At 42.8% G+C, this 21,329-nt stretch overlaps 1 protein-coding gene across 8 annotated transcripts in view; it reads left to right on the plus strand.

Annotated features, from left to right (window-relative positions):
- The window catches only part of LOC143782307 (NFX1-type zinc finger-containing protein 1-like), a 197,424-nt gene that overhangs the window by 123,285 nt on the left and 52,810 nt on the right, over positions 1-21,329 (plus strand). For all 8 annotated transcript variants that reach the window (XM_077269622.1, XM_077269626.1, XM_077269623.1 and 5 more), the window contains 4 exons: positions 306-405; positions 2,504-2,730; positions 11,377-11,513; positions 15,687-15,841. In XM_077269622.1, coding sequence (XP_077125737.1) covers positions 306-405; positions 2,504-2,730; positions 11,377-11,513; positions 15,687-15,841 — 619 coding nt within the window. The remainder of the gene's footprint in view (positions 1-305; positions 406-2,503; positions 2,731-11,376; positions 11,514-15,686; positions 15,842-21,329) is intronic.

Here is a 21,329-nt window from a genome sequence, read left to right on the forward strand (position 1 = left end):
CTGCATCTGAATTGTTTTGTTTAAAATTCATCGTGGTAATGTCTATAACCAAAATTAGAAAAATGTTGTCTCTGTCCAAATATATATGGACCTAACTGTATAATAACACAAATCGCTGGAGCACTTGAGATGTTGCCATAATGAAGATCGTGTTGTAATCTAGACGCCGTCCTTGAAAAGTACGATATATACTATGATAGACAGATCATTACATCTGCATTAAGCTATAAAATACACTTTATGACATATGAAGATATCCTTTTAAATGTTTCTACGATGTTTAAGAGTATCTTTTATTGTTTTAGGAACGCATGAGGTCATCCTATATCCTATATGACTGGCTGGGTTTATCACTCCTGTATCACACCAACTTTGAAAAAACAGAAAACCCTTCCAAAGAAAAAGGTATTTCACATGCTAAAGTTTTAAGATTAAGATTTCATTGAAAGGAGGAAAAAAATGGAGATTTACTAAACCTAAACGTACCACAAATTTAAATTACCTTGCACCATAATCTGTCATACACATTTAGCATGTGTTTCACACACTTTTTCCTAAATGCTAGACAAGAAGGCATTGCCTATCAGGAGGAATGACCTAAATTGTGACACTACGTGCCAATATTGCACCAACATAGGACAATTATTAGGTGGTTTAATTTTAGGGAAGAACTTATTATAACACAGTTTTCTACAATCGAAAAGTGGCTACATTGGCTGAAGGAGCATTTGCTGGCTTAACTGTAGCTGAAGTCTATAATAATAATAATAATCTTTATTTTTATACGGTGCTAACATATTCCGCAGCACTTTGCAGACATTATCATCGCTGTCCCCAATGAAGCTCACAATCTAAATTCCCTATCAGTATGTCTTTGGAATGTGAGAGGAACAGCAATTTTCACGTCTTGCCACATAGTCTTAGTGGGCCTTAGGTCTGGACTCTGACTGGGTCAGTCAAACACATGAATATACTTTAATCTAATCCCTCCATTTTAGCTCTGGCAATATGTTTAGGGTTGTTGTCTTGCTGGAAGGTGAACCTACACCCCAGTCTCAAGTTCTTTGCAACCTCTAATAATATTTCCTCCAGAATTGCCCCATATTGAGCTCCATCCATCTTTCCATCAACTCTTACCAGCTTTCTTGTCCCTGCTGAAGAAAAGCATCCCCACAGAATGATGCTGCCATCACCATGTTTGACAGTGGGGATAGTGTTTTTAGGATGATGTGCAGTGTTAGTTTTCTGCCACACATAGCGTTTTGCATTTAGCCCAAAACTAACTACTTTGGTCTCATCTGACAAGATTACTTTCTTCCACATGCTAGTTGTATCCCCTACAGGACTTTTTGCAAAAATGGGACTTCTTGCTTAATTTCAAAAATGACTTTCTTCTTGCCACTCTTCCATAAAGCCCAGATTTGTGGAGTATATGACTAATATGTACCCTGTGGACAGATTCTCCCACCTGAGCTGTGGATCTCTGCAGCTCCTCCAGAGTGACCATGGGCCTCTTGGCTGCTTCTCTAATTAGTGCTCTCCTTGCTTGGGAAGTCAGTTTATGTGGACGACTATGTCTTGGAAGGTTTGCAGTTGTGCCATGCTCCTTCCATTTTTGGATGATGGATTGAATAGTTCTCCATGAGATCTTTAGAGCTTGGACTATTATTTTTTTATCATCTAACCTTGCGTTACTCTTCTCTATAACTTTATCCCTGACCTGTCTAGTGTGTTCCTTGATTTTCATGATGCTGTTTGATCCCTAATGTTCTCACACAAACCTCTGAGTCCATCACAGAACAGCTGTAGTTATACCGAGAATAAATTACACACAGAGGGACTCAGTTTACCAATTATGTGACTTCTGAAGGCAACTGGTCACTCAGGATTTTATTTAGGGTTATCAGACTACAGGGGACTGAATTAAAAATGCAAATCACAATTTTCAGATTTGTATTTTAAAAATAGATAGAAAACTACATATAATTTCCTTTGCAATTCACAAATGCTTGGTACTTTGCATATGATATAGCACATAAAATTCCAATAAAATACATTTAGGTTTGTGCATGTAACATGAAACAATGTGAAAAAGTTCACGGGGCATGATTCGTTTTTCAAGTCACTATAGATCTCATTTTCTAGTGTGCAAGCAAATCTTACACATTTTTGGTGTGGACTAAAACCAACCTGCAATGTGATAGCATAACCTGTAACCTTAGCAATTTAGAATCATATATCTTAAAATCTTGCACCATGTTAGCCTTACATAGGGAAGGACATTATTGTGACAATTTTTGGGGGGAGATGCTGAAGGACTACGGGTTAGGACATGGTGTAATACACAGGTAAGGCATCATATTGGCATTATACACATGCCATTATGTCTCCATTGAGAAATTATTATGCAACCAAGCAAATATAATTGAGCTTCTACATCCTTCATTTTTAGAAAATTCCATGTGTTCAAAATTGCAAAAATAAAGCTATGTATTTTTTTTAGAAAAATTGGTAGATTCTACAGACAACAGTGAGAGCCCCGAAAATAAAGAAGAGAACATTGAAGTTATAAAAGAGCCTGAAATTGCATTACTTGAGCGTCAACTTGATGGTGACAATATAAGTGATGAGTTAGCACGAATAAGAGCAAGTAAAAGTAAAGACCCGACTTCTAAACCTATAACAGCTGATCAAACTACTGAACACCAGAATGATGATCCTAGCCGGAAGGTAAGTTCAGCAGTTTGGCACAGTTAGCACTGAGCATAAACATGAATTTCTCAGAATTTTCTGTTATCTACTGTATATTCATACTGTATGTACTGTACTTGTATATTCATATGTGTACAACCCTAGTTAAATAAAAAAGCTGAGATGCTCTTACAATGTAAAGAAAACAAGAAAGCAATGATTTGGAACTCTCCTGCAGCCATGTTTTTTCATAGCAGAGCATAGAACTCAGATCAGATGTTGAAAATGAATTATTTTTCATTTCATTTAAAAAAATAACTGTGTAGCATCACCTCTTCCTTTTACAACAATCTGTAGACCAAGGAGGTGGCCAATTGCTGGAGTTTTGGGGGAGTTATGTTGTCCCATTCTTGTCTGATGTAGGATTCTAGCCGTTCAAAATTATTGTGTCTTCTTTTCTGGATTTTTCGTTTCACAATGCCCCAAATGTTTTCTATTGGTGATAGATTCATTACCCAAACTCTTCTTTTGTAAAACCATGCTGTTGAAATGGATTCAATGAAGCAGACATTGCCTGAATGGGAGAATATGTGTCATGAATATGTCACATTCTGCTAGGACCTGTCTTACATCTGAGGTTAGAAGATCGCAGCGATTAGCTGAGCACAAGTCTGCTTTAAATCTTCACGGTCATTCATGAGTTAACAGATTTCTTGTTGCATGGAAAGGGATTAGAGTTCCTTGTGGTCTATTGGCTATGCTGCTTATTGGAATCACAATATTCTATTTAACCTGTGTCTGGTGTCTGGTTTCTCTCCATGCGAGCAATAGAATCTTCATTCGGTTCTTGGTTGTTGTATGTGTTTTGTTGTGAGTACCTCTTCCTTCCCATTTTTTGGCATTCTTTCGTGTTGCTTTTCTGCCTCATTACTGTGCACCCATTTTCCCTTTGTATTTTATCCTGTATACCTGTTGTTTGCTTGTGCCTTGATTTTCCCCTGTTTGTCCAGGTGGTGTTACCCCTTGTTATACCTGAGTAAGGTGGGAGCTGCGTAGCATTTTGAGAGCAGCACAGAGAGGTGCAAGAACCGGGCAGCTCCACCTTCAGGAGTAACCCTGGGGTTAGGGATAGACTAGGGCTTCCCTACATTAAGGGACAGTATAGGGTCCTTCTTTCCCAACTTTCCTATGGTCACAGCGTGAGAGTTACATCGTGACAATGTTTTTCTAAACCCTCTATAAAATGCTCAGCTTCGATAGTGCCCTTCAAGATAGATGTGTAAGCTGCCCTATTCCAAAGGTACTAATAAAATCCCATACCATCAGAGATAAAAGGTTTTTTTTATCTGTGTGCTGATAACAAGCTGGTTGGTCCCTCTCCTCTTGAGTTCACAGGACACAGAGTTAGGCCATGTTCACACTTTGCGGTTTTTACCGCGGAACCGCCGCGATTTTGATGCTGCGGGTCCGCAGCAGTTTCCATTGTGTTTACATTTACATGTAAACCCTATGGAAACCGCAAACCGCTGTGCACATGCTGCGGGAAAAAACGCGCAGAAACGCAGCGGTTTACAACCCGCAGCATGTCACTTCTTTGTGCAGAATCGCTGCGATTCTGCACCCATAGGAATGCATTGAACCGCTTACTTCCCGCATGGGATTATTAATTATTGTTCTGCCACACTTGGGTACTCAAATCATCATGATCCGCTGCTGGCAGCTTTCTTTACATATGCCGACCAAAGACGTCCTATACTGTATGTGTTTGATGGTAGATAAGTACAATGATGGTGCTGGCATTGGTAATACATTTAAGGCACACAGGCTGTACACAGATGCATGAGCAACATGCAGCCTGGTGTTATCATGCAGAAAAAAAAACTCCTAGAACAATTTGGAGATAAGGCCATAGCAATGGTTTTATGATTGATTTATTCTGTATTACAAGTGAAGTGAATGAGCTCACCACTTTTTTGAAGGTGTATAATTCCATTAAATCTCACACCATGGGGGGACTATAAATATGTTAGGGAGCCGGTTGTTTGAATGTGGAAAACCCCTTTAACAAATTAATATAGGTTTTATTTTATTTTATCACATGTTGCTAGAATTTTAAAACCCTGAAAGTCCTCTTTAATTTAACAAAGGAGTCTTTCAAGTCTCATTATATTAATGAACTTTAGGTTGTCTTGTGAAGCCTAAAAATGCTATCCTGTTATTGCCCCTTCGCTTATCCACTATTTCTCTGGTATTCTGACCCTGGAATGTGACCTGACTTATGACTTCATATTTTCCCTTGGCTTACTACGTGCTCTTTTGGTATTTAGCCCGGAACGTCTGACTACGCTGACTCATCGCCAGGCCAAAAACTTCAGAACCAAAAGACATTCCTTCTTAATCCCTTAAGGTCCACGTTTCTAGAGCCATCATTAGGGGTCTTCAGTTCTTAGCTCCTACTTTTTACGACTTTGCCACAACTGAACATATACAGTGGGGAAAATAAGTATTATACAGACAGATACACTGTCGATTTTGCAAGCTTTCCCACTTACAAAGAATGGAGAGGTCTGTAAGTTTTATTGTAGATACACTTCAACTGGAGAGACAGAGTGTAAAAAAAAATCCATAAAATCACATTGGCTGATATTTACATAATTAATTTGCATTTTATTGCATGAAATAAGTATTTGATGCAATAGAAGAATCTAATATTTGGTACAGAAGCCTTTGTTTGAAATTACAGAGGTCAGACGTTTCCTGAAGTTTTTCACTAATTTTGCACACATTGCCATAGGAATTTTGGCCCACTCCTCCATTCAGATCTTCTCCAGATCTGTCAGGTTTCGGCGATGTCACTGGGCAGCATAGAGTTTCAGCTCCCTCCAAAGTTTTTCTATTGGGTTCAGGTCTGGAGGCTGGATATGCCACTCCAGGACGTTGAAATGCTTCTCATGGAGCCACTCCTTAGGCTCTGTGTTTTGAGTCATTGTTATACTGGAAGACCCAGCCACAACCCATCTTCAATGCTCTTACTTAGGAAAGGTGGTCGTTGGCCAAAATCTCACGATAAATGAATCCATCTATTCCTCCTTCAATATGGTGCAGTTGTACTGTCCGATTTGCAGAAAAGAACCCCTAAAATATGATATTTCCACCTCCATGATCAACTGTTGGGATGGTGTTCTTGTGGTTGTACTCATCCTTTTTCTTCTTCCAAACATTTTGAGTGGAGTTGTTACCAAAAAGTTCTATTCATCTGACTACATGACCTTCTCCCATGCCTCCTCTGGTTCATCCATCATCTGGTTGGTGAACTTCAAACGTGCTTATACATGTGCTGGCATGAGCTGGGGGACGTTGCATGTCCTGCAGAATTTTAATTCATGATGGCGTAGAGTGTTACTAATGGTAATGTTTGAGACTGTGATCCTAGCTGTGGACCTCCCATGTAGTTCTGTTCTGATTTCCGACCTTTCTCAGAATCATCCTTAGCATATGAGTCGAGACCTGGCATAGAGCCCTAGACCGAGAAAGATTGTCAGTCATCTTGTGTTTCTTCCATTTTCTAATAATTGTACCAACAGTTGTTGCCTTCTCACCAAGCTGCTTGCCTGTTGTCCTGTAGCCCTTCCCAGCCTTGTGCAGGTGCAGGTCTACAATTTTGTCTCTGGTGTCCTTAGACAGCTGTGTGGTCTTGGCCATGGTGGAGAAGTTGGAGTGTCAGCGAGTGTGTGAGTGTGTAACCTAAACCACATTTCGGAGGGTTTCAGCTTTCAAAAGAATAATTTATACTACCAATGGATAAATTTAACGTCAGGTTATAAGCTTTTATTTGCATAACATGGATAAGCGACATAACTTCTGTCAGAGAGTGTAGAGGAATCATCGTACTGATGAGACGTAGTCAGTATTACAAATAAACATTTACATTCAGATGCCTTTATAGGTGACACCTTCTTTGATTTGAGTCTCTTTCTTTAATTTTTGACCTTTCACATTCACAGATTATCTCTGCAGACTTCCATATTCTCCTGTTTTCCGCAGCACACCCCGACATGTTGTCCTTAAAAATAAAACTATAATGTCCCTGAATATAAATGCCTGCCCTATGCTGTGCGCCTGAATAATTTATTGCATCACACTTTGATCCCTCCAAAAAACATGATCCGTACACTGTCTTATGGTACATGCCTACACACTGTCCTTTCCTATAAAATATTGCATTCTCCTTTATGAAATACTAGATGGTGGCCCGATTCTAACGTATCGGGTACTCTAGAATATGTAGGTAGTATATAGCACAGGCTACGTACTATATTGCACAGTGACGTAGTATATAACACAACCGACGTAGTATATAACAGAGCTACGTAGTATGTAACACAGCGTACGTAGTATATAGCAGAGCTACATAGTATATAACACAGTCACGTAGTATATAACATAGCCACGTAGTGTATTGCACAGGCACGTAGTATATTGGTCAGCCACGTAGTATATAGCAGAGCCACGTAGTATATAACAAAGCCACGTAGTATATTGTAGAGCCACGTAGTATATTGCACAGGCATGTAGTATATTGCACAGCCACGTAGTATATAACACAGTCACGTAGTGGATTGCACAGCTACGTAGTGTATTGCACAGCTATGTAGTATATTGATCAGCGACGTAGTATATAGCAGAGCCACGTAGAATATAACATAGCCACTTAGTATATTGTAGAGGCACGTAGTATATTGCAGAGCTACGTAGTATATAACAGAGCCACGTAGTATATTGCAGTCGACGTAGTATATAACAGAACCGACACAGCCACATAGTATATTGCACAGCTACGTAGTATATAACACAGAGCACGTAGTATATTGCACAGCCATGTAGTATATTGAACAGTCACGTTGTATATTGCACAGTCACGTTGTATATTGCCCAGCTACATTGTATATAGCACACAGATGTAGTATATAACAGAGCCCACGGAGTATGTAACACAGCCCATGTAGTATATAGCAATGTGGGCACTATATGCGTGGTTCAAAAAGACTTAAAATAAAAAATAAACATATACTCACCTTTCGAAAGGCCCCTTGAAGTCCTGGCGCCTGTGTGCAGTGCACGCGGCAGCTTCCGGTCCCAGGGTTGGTATTAGCGCAGGACCTGTGATGACGTCGCGGTCACATGACTGTGATGTCATGGCAGGTCCTTCTCGCATAGCATCCTTGGCACCGGAACCTGCCGCTTGCACTGCCGAGGACAGCGCGCAACGTCGGAAGGTGAGAATAACCTTTTTGTTTTATTATTATTATTTGTAACATTAGATCTTTTTACTATTAATGCTGCATACGCAGCATCAATAGTAAAAAGTTGGTCACACAGGGTTAATAGCTGCGTTAACGGAGTGCATTGCACCGCGGCATAACGCGGTTCATTAACGCTGCCATTAACCCTGTGTGAGGCCTGACTGGAGGGGATTATGGAGCGGGCATTGACTGCGGGGAGGAAGGAGTGGCCATTTTGCTGCCGGACTATGCCCGTCGCTGATTGGTCATGGCTGTTTTGCCGCGACCAATCAGCGACTTGGGATTTCCGTTACAGACAGACAGACAGAAAGACGGAAGTAACCCTTAGACAATTATATAATAGATAACTACCACTCTTTGCCCTTATGAACTATAACTATTACTTCCACACTGTCCACCCTTATTAGCAATAACTGCCACACTGCCCACCGTTGGTAGTTATAATCGCCATTCTGTCTGCCCTTATTAGCTATAACTGACACATTGCTTATTAACAATGGCACCCTGTGCTGGCTGCACCCGAGGCAAATGCACCTGGACAGGCCCTTTAAAATTTCTTCAAAGATAAGTAGAGCCGTAACATTTATAGGTTCTGTAAACTTTGTTGAAAAAATTAAAATTTGATGCTAAAGTTTTAATACCCTAACAAAATAAACCGAAGTTTGAAAGATATGGTAAATAATGGTAAATAGTATTAACTTTTTTTGTGTGATATGTTTAATTTCAAATATTTTCATAAATAAATGCAAAACATACAGTGGGGCAAAAAAGTATTTAGTCAGTCAGCAATACTGCAAGTTCCACCACTTAAAAAGATGAGAGGCGTCTGTAATTTACATCATAGGTAGACCTCAACTATGGGAGACAAACTGAGAAACAAAAATCCAGAAAATCACATTGTCTGTTTTTTTATCATTTTATTTGCATATTATGGTGGAAAATAAGTATTTGGTCAGAAACAAACAATCAAGATTTCTGGCTCTCACAGACCTGTAACTTCTTCTTTAAGAGTCTCCTCTTTCCTCCACTCATTACCTGTAGTAATGGCACCTGTTTAAACTTGTTATCAGTATAAAAAGACACCTGTGCACACCCTCAAACAGTCTGACTCCAAACTCCACTATGGTGAAGACCAAAGAGCTGTCAAAGGACACCAGAAACAAAATTGTAGCCCTGCACCAGGCTGGGAAGACTGAATCTGCAATAGCCAACCAGCTTGGAGTGAAGAAATCAACAGTGGGAGCAATAATTAGAAAATGGAAGACATTCAAGACCACTGATAATCTCCCTCGATCTGGGGCTCCACGCAAAATCCCACCCCGTGGGGTCAGAATGATCACAAGAATGGTGAGCAAAAATCCCAGAACCACGCGGGGGGACCTAGTGAATGAACTGCAGAGAGCTGGGACCAATGTAACAAGGCCTACCATAAGTAACACACTACGCCACCATGGACTCAGATCCTGCAGTGCCAGACGTGTCCCACTGCTTAAGCCAGTACATGTCCGGGCCCGTCTGAAGTTTGCTAGAGAGCATTTGGATGATCCAGAGGAGTTTTGGGAGAATGTCCTATGGTCTGATGAAACCAAACTGGAACTGTTTGGTAGAAACACAACTTGTCGTGTTTGGAGGAAAAAGAATACTGAGTTGCATCCATCCAACACCATACCTACTGTAAAGCATGGTGGTGGAAACATCATGCTTTGGGGCTGTTTCTCTGCAAAGGGGCCAGGACGACTGATCCGGGTACATGAAAGAATGAATGGGGCCATGTATCGTGAGATTTTGAGTGCAAACCTCCTTCCATCAGAAAGGGCATTGAAGATGAAACGTGGCTGGGTCTTTCAACATGACAATGATCCAAAGCACACCGCCAGGGCAACGAAGGAGTGGCTTCGTAAGAAGCATTTCAAGGTCCTGGAGTGGCCTAGCCAGTCTCCAGATCTCAACCCTATAGAAAACCTTTGGAGGGAGTTGAAAGTCCGTGTTGCCAAGCGAAAAGCCAAAAACATCACTGCTCTAGAGGAGATCTGCATGGAGGAATGGGCCAACATACCAACAACAGTGTGTGGCAACCTTGTGAAGACTTACAGAAAACGTTTGACCTCTGTCATTGCCAACAAAGGATATATTACAAAGTATTGAGATGAAATTTTGTTTCTGACCAAATACTTATTTTCCACCATAATATGCAAATAAAATGATAAAAAAACAGACAATGTGATTTTCTGGATTTTTTTTTCTCAGTTTGTCTCCCATAGTTGAGGTCTACCTATGATGTAAATTACAGACGCCTCTCATCTTTTTAAGTGGTGGAACTTGCACTATTGCTGACTGACTAAATACTTTTTTGCCCCACTGTATATACCTAAATGTACCACGAATACAACCTTTGATTTGTAAGGAACAAAATGACCTCAGAATCTCTGAATTATAGTTGTGCTCAAAAGTTTACATACCCTGGCAGAATTTTTGCTTTCTTGGACATTTTTCAGAGAATATGAAAGATAACACCAAAACTTTTTCTCCACTAATGGTTAGTGGTTGGTTGAAGCCATTTATTGTCAAACTACTGTGTTTTCTCTTTTTAAATCATAATCACAACCCAAATCATCCAAATGACCCTGATCAAAAGTTCACATACCCCAATTCTTTTTACCATATATTGCCCCCTCTAACATCAATGACAGCTTGAAGTCTTTTGCGGTTTTGTGGATGAGGTTCTTTATTTTCTCAGATGGTAAAACTGCCATTCACATTCTCTGCAAAAAAAAGGCCAAGAAAGCAAAACTTCTGCTGGGGTATGTAAACTTTTGAGCACAACTGTATGCATAAGCAATTACCTCATGAAGTGACAAGTAAGATTTGAAAAATGGGTTTTGGTCATAAAGGCCTAAATTGGTTCTGTCTCTAAGGGGTTAATAATGACAGGGGATGACTTCATGATCTAACCATTTTAATAAAACACTGGTGAACTTTAAAGGACAATATACTGTATTGCTCCACACAGTGTCACACGTTTACAGCGACAGACAGGAGCCAGAAGACCACAGCATCTGATTTCTCCTACCTCTGCACTGATTAGAAGCACTTCATCTTCATATTAAATGGTGTAAATTTATTTTAGCAATGCAGGGGTTAATCTGCTCAGTTGAGAGCTCCTGGAAGCTTTCCTGAGTTAAGGCTCTCAGCTGTGCACTGTTAGCCACTCCCATCTCCTATATAATTTGGGTCCTGGCTAGCACTCATTGCCAGAGTAGCTTTTTCACAGGCTACATTTCTGACAGTAATGTAATGTGAAAAAATCTCCGCTGCCCTGAACTTAGTGCTCTAATTTATAATATTTATTTTAATTAAATCTAATCTTATCTTTCTCTCTCAGATAAAAGAAAAAGAAATTAAACTCCGTCAGAAAATGAAAGTAGAGCTGCTAAAAATGAAAATCATGAGTGAAGACGAATATAAAAAGATCTCAGATATTTGTGCTATTCCGATTTATAAGCGTTGGGAAATGTACAGGTACGGACGATTTATTTCTAATACAAACGTCAGAGTAACAAAGAAGCTTAATCAATACACATTATATGTGTGAATATTCATTATTTCATTATATAAATCCTACTCAAAAATGTGAATAGACACTGGAATGTTGAATTAAAAACATATTTTAACTAACACAAAAAAATGAAACCATGTATTAGCGAAAACTATTAAAAGGCATATAGGAGGAGGAAAAAGTCCTACACAGGAAAATCACAGGAAAATGTATAGGAAGTGGGTATAGTAAAAAATGGTATTTACCCTCAATAATGTTAAAGACTAACCAATATACTGTAGATGCAGCACCCCGGACCCCAGAACGCCAACATACTTTCTCAGAGTATGTGAGCATTTGCTGTGTTGTCTGTATATTGTCTGAAGTAATAATAGTGTATAAGGGCAGATTGATCAAGCAATTTTCATCAGAATTGTGGTGTAAAACTGCTTAAAATGTCTCAAAATCTTGACGCAACTGGAAAATGTGCAAAATGTTGGCATCTTTGCACATGTCCCAGCCAATACCTTTTTCACGAAGGGCTGAACAGCATTTTACTTTACTAAATGCAATCAGTTTGCACTTACTTGGGTAATCTTTGTCTATAAAAGGTAGTTTATTATCTGAAACATTCAAGTGCATTAAATATTCAAAAATGGAATAAGTTGGGAAGAAGAAAATACATTTTTCATTGTAACCTCTGAATGATTGTTAATAATCAGTTATTGTAATGGACGTAAAGGGATATCACCAAAAGTGCTATTTACCTGCAGATATTGAGTTATCCTTCAGGTAAATAGCTTTAAAACACTGAGGAACTGGCTGACTTGAAGTGCGGCTACACAGAGAAAATTAAGTTTTAAGCACATTGCAATCTCGTATAATGGCTCTCTGTGAGTCACCGCTCAGTATAGTGGGAGCGCAGCTGTAATCATGCACAGATACTTTGAGGCTCCTCCATGCTGTGTCATAAAAGACACTATTGAATCGTGCATTTTTGGGTATCTTTTTCCCATATACGCATTTTTTTTTTTTGCGAAATCTTAACATGTTTGCAATAAAGAATGTATAAAACATTCTGTGGCAATTCTCACCAAAATAATCATTAAAACCAGTTTTGAGTACTTGGGTGGAGACAAAAGGGCAGTGGAGCTCCTGGTGATACATGAGAGCTTGACGCAGGGGAAGTACTGCACGGCTGGGCTGTCGCTCCTGTAGCACCTGGATGGCTTTATCTTTGAATTGCGCGAAAGTCAGGTCTGGATTCTGCATGGCCAGGAAGTGCAGTTGGGCCCTTTGGTGACTGCACAGGAGCCCCTCGATGAACCGCTCTTTCAGGAGTTTATCCTCATCTTGCATGCTGTTTGGGTCATTCTGTTTGATGGCCCGCAGTGCCTCCTGGAGATTAAGGGCATAGTCCCATAAGCTATCCTGCGGCCTCTGCTTGCACCCATAGAACGTCAATTTAATTTCTGTAGCAGTGCGGGTGTCAAAGGTGGCTTTAAGCTTTGCAAAGACCTGCTGCGCAGTTCTCTTATCCGCGGCGGGCCAGGACTTCACTTCCCTCAGAGCCGCTCCAAAGAGTTGGCCTGTTATCATATGAACTTTCTGAGGCTCTGTCAGGGGATAAAACTCAAGCAGGCTGCAGATCCCTTCTTTAAAGTCAGTTAATGTATGTGATTCTCCAGAGTATTGCGGGAGCCAGGCTGCTCCCGGTAGGTACGGCATAGAAAAGGGCATTATGGCTGCTGTAGCTGCTGCAGTATCCGGCTGGCTGCTGGGGGCGGCAAGCTCTGCGGAACCCGGCGGTGGTACAAGGCCAGCAGCTGCGCCTACTGCGGGGCCCAGAGGTGCCCCCGAGTCTGCGGCTGCGACCGCCGCCTCCTCTCCTTCTGGATCAGACATGGCCGCTCCTCCCCTCTGCTAACCTGGTGGAAGTCGGGGTTCCTCTTCCGGAATCGGCACCTCACTGCGTCTTCTTGTTCCGCGCTCTTTTAGCCCACGAAGCTATGGCTCCTCCCCTCGTGCCCAACACAGCGCGGCAATGGCGGATTTTGGCGGCAAATAGCAATACTCAGTCTTTGCAATAAATCACGATTCAGCACAATTCAGTCACAGTTCTAAGGCACACATGACCTGATTCCTCAGGCTTAAGTAGATCCTGTTCATGACGCCAAGTTGGAGCAGCCCCCAGACGCAGGGCAGCGGGGTACCCGGTACCGGGTCTCTCGGTTCTAGGAATGTCACGGTGGCCCGACCCGGTCTGTGGCCCTGCTAAGGGGCGCCCAATAAAAGGTGTAGGTGATGGTGTAGGTTGCGGTAAATAACGAGGGCACAGGGTTGCAGTCTCTTTACCTCTTTACTGAAGGCTTCGGCATCCGCAATCCAGAGCACTGCTAACAAGGCTGGCTGAGACCGGCCGGTCCGAAGGCACATCCAGAGTTCCCTTTGCAGGTGGAAATCAGGAGCCTTCCTACTAGCGCCTGGGTGTTGTAGTACTTCCCTGCTGAGCACCACGGGATAGTCCTCACAACTGTCGTGTACGTTTCTGTTCTTTCTCTCTCCGTCGCCCAGATGATATGGATAGGACGCACCCGTATGACGGGGTAGGCCTGGAGTTATTTTATAGGGACCCTAGAGGCGCCCCTCTCCCACAATTGCCTCCGTTGTCTTCGTTAGGTGTAAAGGTGAGACAGCCAACCTAAAGTTAACTGCCCGGCCGTAGTTCGAAGTAATGCGTAGAGTCTATTACCTCCTCGGCGTTCCGGCCGCCGGCTACGCGCCTCAGAAGGATGTTGCTGATCTTGAGGCACGACTCCTTCTGGTTCTATCTCCTTTGTGCTGTGATCCCGTTTCTCACTTCTCCACAATATGCTTTGCTTCGTGTCCTTTCTTAGGAGTCTGCTGCTGTAAGGCACAGGCACGGCTCCATAACGATCTGTCTGTGCTAGGCCGCTGTCAGGATCCCACCCCTGACAGGTCCTCTCTCGAACTCTCCCCAACTACTTTCTCCCTAACTTCCTATCCAACCCCCAGTTTTACCCATGTGTGAGGAGTGGCCTAGTAGATAGGACCTTTTGCTCCCCCTGGCGGCCGGTGTGAAGTGTAATGGGTGTCTGTGATACCTGCAAGGTGAACTCTTTTAGTGCAATCAGACGTACCATCACTCCCCCTGGTGGAAGAGCGACGTTACTGCAACGACCAGACTCTGGGGCGCTGCAGCAGCATGGTAACATAGCCTAAAATTTATAGTATTGTGCTCTGACTCAGGTAGCGACACAGAAACCGCTTCAGACATGGAAATTTTATGGGGTAACACAGCAGGTTCCACTTCTGATAATATCTAGAAAACTCCATTTGTGATAGTTAGAAGTCCAAATGTGGAGTCTCAATAGCAGATGGTATTATTACTGGAACACATTGTGCAGCATTAACTCATGATGGTGTCTGTCAAGGTGCTCAAATTATTCACTGGAACAGTGCAGAACGCTGAGTTATTTTTCTCTGGTAAAATGACTGGCATCATGTCTAAATTCTGACAGATCACATTATAAATAAATGGGGTCCGTTGGTGTCCATCATGTGGCAGATCCGTTCCAGGCATGAAGTTCATTACTCTCTTCCTAATACAGCAAGAACAGAATATTACATTTCAGAAGGGTAACTTGTACCTACCCATAAAGTCCCCGTACACAATAGACTAATGTCGACCGAACCCACCGATAGATTCGACCAACAGTCTAATGTGTATAGGGGCACCTCCAACTTGTATTCAGGTTAGATGTGGAACGCGTATGTCTGATTTCAGAAAGTCAATCACATTGTTTTCCCAGAGAAAAGATGCAGATTGACATTTCTTTTGTCAGCTTTCTCATGAAAAATACAAGAACACAGGAGCACTCAGCCGATTGAGTGCTCCTGTGTATGGATGAGTTTTCTTAGAAGGTTGTCATATGAATGATCGACAGAAGCACCGTTCGCCCAATATCCCTTAAATGTGTATGGCCAGCATAAGACTCGTCATGTAATCAGAGCTTCCTGTATTCATTGTGTAGCCAATTTGTAAATACCAGTGTCAAACACATAACTATATTCCTAATTAGAGCTAACTATACTTTCAGTGTGATTGCATCAGTCATGTTTTATTCCTCCTATAGAATGTGGAGACAGACAGTTTTGAAAGCGATTCGCTCAGACATCTTTAAACTAGAAGATGAGTACCAAATACTAATCAATCGGCTGGCTGAACTGAGGAACCAGCAGGATTGTGAAATACTGCAACGGACTGACATCATAGGAATGACTACAACAGGTGAATCACAGTCACTATCTGTACAGTCTCCCACTGTCCTCCCGGTTTTATATCTATCACATGTCTAATCATCAATATAATTTAGTGAACTATAATTAATAGTGTCTAATTAGTGGATGTTTCCATCTCTTGACTACTTTTTGTGACAGATTCTAAGGTGTAAAGTTTCTCCTTGTGGAGTGCTCCAAATTGGTGTAGAGAGACTTATATGCCATGTGATGCTCCACTGGGAATTTAAAGGAGTTGTCTGGTCTAACAACACAACTCTGCAGTCACTATTTGTGACTGCAGACTTGTGAATCCTCGCATCATGTGCACCGTGCCCTGTGAGGATCCTCCAGTGCTGGGAGAGGAGGAGACATGACTACAAGTATGCACTTTGCAAGCATGCAGTCACATGCCATCTAGACCCTAATAGGTGTCTCCCCACATGAGTGTATAGGGAGACACCTGTCAGTAATCCTCAAGGGGTGGTTAGAAACTGCTGGCGACCAGCCTAGCCAACTAGTCTCCCTGCCTCAACCCACATGCACTGTGACATATAGAGATGAGAAAATATTTCAATGTTCGGTTCAGATTAGGAACGCCGAATTTGCAATATTCGCCGATTAATTTGTTGAACATTCGCCAAACATAACCGAACGCCATTACAGTCAATGGGAGGCAAGAACAAACGAATGCACAACACCTTATAACAGCTCCAAATGCAGCCAAAACACATCAAATGAGGGACAGACATCAGGAAAGTGGTCTTAATTCACCCACAGTACAAATTGCATCATGGCACTGCAGCAATCAGCCAGGTATGAGGTATTGGGGTTTGGGACAGCATTTACTGCTTTCAATTGAAGTTCACAGTAAGACGAGGTGGATGAGGGATTGGTGAAGGCTAGTGTTGAGCGATACCGTCCGATACTTGAAAGTATCGGTATCGGATAGTATCGGCCAATACCCGAAAAGTATCGGATATCGCCGATACCGATACCCGATACCAATACAAGTCAATGGGACACCAAGTATCGGAAGGTATCCTGTATGGTTTCCAGGGTCTGAAGGAGAGGAAACTCTCCTTCAGGCCCTGGGATCCATATTAATGTGTAAAATAAAGAATAAAAATAAAAAATATTGATATACTCACCTCTCCGACGCAGTCTGGACCTTACCGATGTAACCGGCATCTTCCGTTCCTAAGAATGAGCGCTTGAAAGACCTTAGATGACATCGCGGCTTGTGATTGGTCGCGTGAGCGGTCACGTGACCGCCACGCGACCAATCACAAGCCGCGACGTCATCTAAGGTCTTTCAAGCGCTCATTCTTAGGAACGGAAGATGCCGGTTACATCGGTAAGGTCCAGGCTGCGTCGGAGAGGTGAGTATATCAATATTTTTTATTTTTATTCTTTATTTTACACATTAATATCGATCCCGATACCGATTCCCGATATCACAAAAGTATCGGATCTCGGTATCGGAATTCCGATACAGCAAATATCGGCCGATACCCGATACTTGCGGTATCGGAATGCTCAACACTAGTGAAGGCCTTCTTTGCTGGGAGTCCTGATACCACATGCAACACCTCGACCTGCTTTCATGCTGAGCCACACTCAGGTGGCACAAATATCAGTTTTGTAGACTACCTTTGTCAGAAAAATTTAAGAATAGTAATAAAGGTAGTTGAGTCCAAGAAAGTGGAGGCCTGACGGTCTCGGAGGCCTACTGCTACAGCAAAAACGCATGAAGGAGACCCAACAGGAGTGTTCACATTTCCAAAAATTATTGTCAGACACCATCAAAGTGGCATCAATTTCACCACAGTAGAAATAGTATAATAAGGACCGATAGTTCTTCCACTACATCCAATCCTGCAGATGGACACCCAACCAGGAGTGTTCACATTTAAACAAATGAGGAGGGCCTTACACCACAGAAGTGGCATCAATTTCACGAGAGTGCAAATAGTATAATAGGGACCAACAGGTCTTCCACTGCACCCAATCCAACAGATGGACACCCAACCAGAAGTGTTCACATTTCTAAAGATTATTGGCAGACACCACCAAAGTGGCATCAATTTCACCTCAGTATAGAAAGTATAATAGGGACCGACAGGTCTTCCACTACGCCCAATACAGCAGATGGACACCCAACCAGGAGTGTACACATTTCCTAAAAGTATTGGCAGACACCACAAAAGTGGCATCAATTTCATGAGAGTAGACATAGTATAATAAGGACCGACAGGTCTTCCACTACACCCAATCCAACAGATGGACACCCAACTAGGAGTGTTCACATTTAAACAAATGAGGGCGTAGAAATAGTATAATAGGGACCAACAGGTCTTACACTACACCCAATCCAGCAGATGGACACCCAACCAGGAGTCTTCACATTTAAACAAATGATGGCCTTACATCACCGAAGTGGCATCAATTTCACAAGAGTAGAAATAGTATAATAGGGACTGACAGGTCTTCCACTACACCCAATCCAACAGATGGACACCCAACCAGGAGTGTTCACATTTAAACAAACGATGGCTTTACACTACAGAAGTGTCAGCGATTTCACCACAGTAGAAATAGTATAATAGGGATGGACATGTCTTTCATTACACCTAATCCAGCAGATGGACACCCAACCAGGAGTGTTCACATGTAAACCAATGTGGTATTCACACCACAGAAGTGGCATCAATCTCACCACAATAGAAATAGTATAATAGGGACTGACAGGTCTTCCACTACACCCAAATATGTGGAATATAAACAACTAGCACACTTCAATACATTGTGATGCAAAAGGGGGTTTGTTTAATGTACATACAGTAGTCACAAACGTTTCGGTCTGCACTGGACCTTCATCAGTGTGCTAAGTAGACTCTACTTGCGGTGCATACCGCGTAACGTCCGTGCTTCCTTCTCTCCCGCAAGTCAGACTGACCTGCTGCCCAGTGCTGGCATATACTTCCCAGTTCAGTTCGTTCTATGTGGATGCAAATTAAGTAATTACCACCGGGGTCCTACAAAGTGTACCACTACATTTAGCACACTGATGAAGGTCCACGTATATCAACCTGTCAACTGGCATGGCCAAAAACTTCTGTAATGATGCAAGTCAATGACCAGAGGTGTGCGAACGGCGGAAATGAGCAAACAGCTTACGTGCTATCTGGAGCAGCTCACCCAGGCCAGGATAGTGGCGGAGAAAATGCTGTACCACTAGGTTGAGGACGTGAGCCATGCAAGGCACGTGTGTGAGCTTGCCTCACCATAGGGCCACCAGGTTTCCACCATTATCGGACACAGCCTTCCCTGGATGCCGGTTTTGCGGAGACAGCCATTGATCAATCTCAGCCTGGAGAGCTGTCCACAACTCTTCAGCTATATGACTGTGATCTCTAAGGCATATCAATTTTAATACTGCCTGATTGTGGTGAGCCCTGGCTGAGCAGTACGGAGGTGGTAGGGATCCTCTCTGCACTGTTGGAATGTGTGTCTTGCTAAGGCAGAAGTTGAGGCCACAGGTGGAGGCCCTAGAGGAGATAGAGGAGGCAGAAGCAGTGGAGGAAGTGTTAAATGTAGAGGTTTGTCCTGCAAACCTTGGATATTCCCAGACTTGTGGAGCAGCGCCTGTCTCTACAGCCACCGGAGTCACCCAGTGCGCAGTCAGCGAGATGTAACGCCCTTGGCCATGCTTACTTGTCCAAGTGTCTGTGGTGAAATGCACCCTGGCAGACAGAGATTTAGTCACGAATGGGTGATGTTGTCTGCAACATGCTGGTGTAGGGCAGACACAGCTTTCTTGGAAAAGTAATGGCAACTGGGCAATTGGTACTGGGGGATTGTGACGGCCATCAGCTCCCAGAAACCGTCTGTACCTACCAGGCGGAAGTGCAGCATTTGCTTGGCCAACAGATTGGAGATGGTGAAATTCAATCTTTTAGCTTTGTCATGCATAGGAGGGAACAGTCTTTTACGTGACCACAACTGCAGATCCGTGGGCTGGCTGCAGTGCTGAGAGAGGGCGGAGTACAGTGAACCGGACAAACTGTTGGACCATGAGAGAGCTGCAGGTGAAGATGTTACGGTGGATTGGGAAACTTGTGGTGTGCTCGTTCTCTGAGATCAGCTAAAAACAGCAGGCATGTCCACTTCCTTTACAGCTGACAGCTGGCTCTCAGCCAGCGTAACTGGAGCGGGTAAAGAACCCGAGGTTCTGCGGTCGAAGACCTGCATCTCAATAGTTCGCACGGTAACAGAGCAGGAGGAAGAGGCAGCAGATGTGATTGATGGGGTAACTAACGGTTGTTGTGGTCCGCTGGTCCACATTTTTGCACAGTGGGATTCCCACAGTAAAGCATGTTGATTGCGCATGTGAAGGTTCATACATGTAGTAGTGAAATTATTGCACTTTTTACCTCGACTCAGTTTTTTTTTTGCAAAGTTGGCAGATTAGTTGAGTTGGCTCATCCTTTTCAGTGTCAAAAAAGGCACAGGCTAGGCAATCCTTGCCACCCCTGCAAGCTGCAGAACTGTGGACGCTGCTGGTCACAAGGAAAGTTGTGGCTGATGATGCATTGTTTGTCGTAGCTGCATCACTACTTGTCTGCGACGTATGGCGGAATGTAACCTCCTCGTCTTCCTCCTCAGATGACCTACTCAGCTGTGTGCCTCTATGTTTACGCCATCTGGAATCTAACACCTCATCATCATTATCCTCTGTGTTATCACATTCCTCGCCCTTGGAGTCACCCTCTTCCTGTTCTTGCCCTGACAGCACAGTACAGTCCACGTGAGCCTCAGATATGAGTCTCATCAGGATCACCTCCCCTAGGGGTTAACGTCTGATGACGAGAGTCAGGTTGTTGTTTGTACCCTACTTTGTCCTGCCCCGGATCCAAGCTAAAAAAGTGTTGGACATTTCCTCCTCTTGACTCTGCAAAGCTTTTGTGTACACTTCTGATGACCATTGCATAGAATGTGTGAACGGCTCTTCAGACTCACCAATCTGTGGTTCCGTGCAGTCAGTTGTATGGTTGGAGAGTTGGGATGCGGGGGGAAGCAAGGAGAATTTGGGTGCCACATCTGTGGACTATACTGGGTGTGATGTTGAGGTGGACGAAGAGGAGAGTCCACTTGAAGCTGCACTTGCCATCCACTCGAGTGCATGCTCTTTCTGGGTATCATCCACAAGGCCAAAGAAAAGTAGTGGTGTAGCCTGTCCAGTAACAGAAGTTGTCATTTGTCTTTGCATAGGACAAGACATTGCTTCACTAGTGCTTTCACAAACATTACCACCTACCCCACATACACCTTGAACACCAAGCCTAGTTCCCCTTCCACCACGGCCTCACTTTTTCCCAGTCATGTTGCTCAGATAGTGTGGTAGGAGCGCTGTATTAGCAACAAAAAATTAGATTTTAAACTCTGCACCATCACTGCAAACAGCTGAATTTCAGCGACAGTAAATTCCAAGTTGAAAT

Source organism: Ranitomeya variabilis, chromosome 6 (genome assembly GCF_051348905.1).
Source record: "Ranitomeya variabilis isolate aRanVar5 chromosome 6, aRanVar5.hap1, whole genome shotgun sequence".
Lineage (NCBI taxonomy): Eukaryota > Metazoa > Chordata > Amphibia > Anura > Dendrobatidae > Ranitomeya > Ranitomeya variabilis.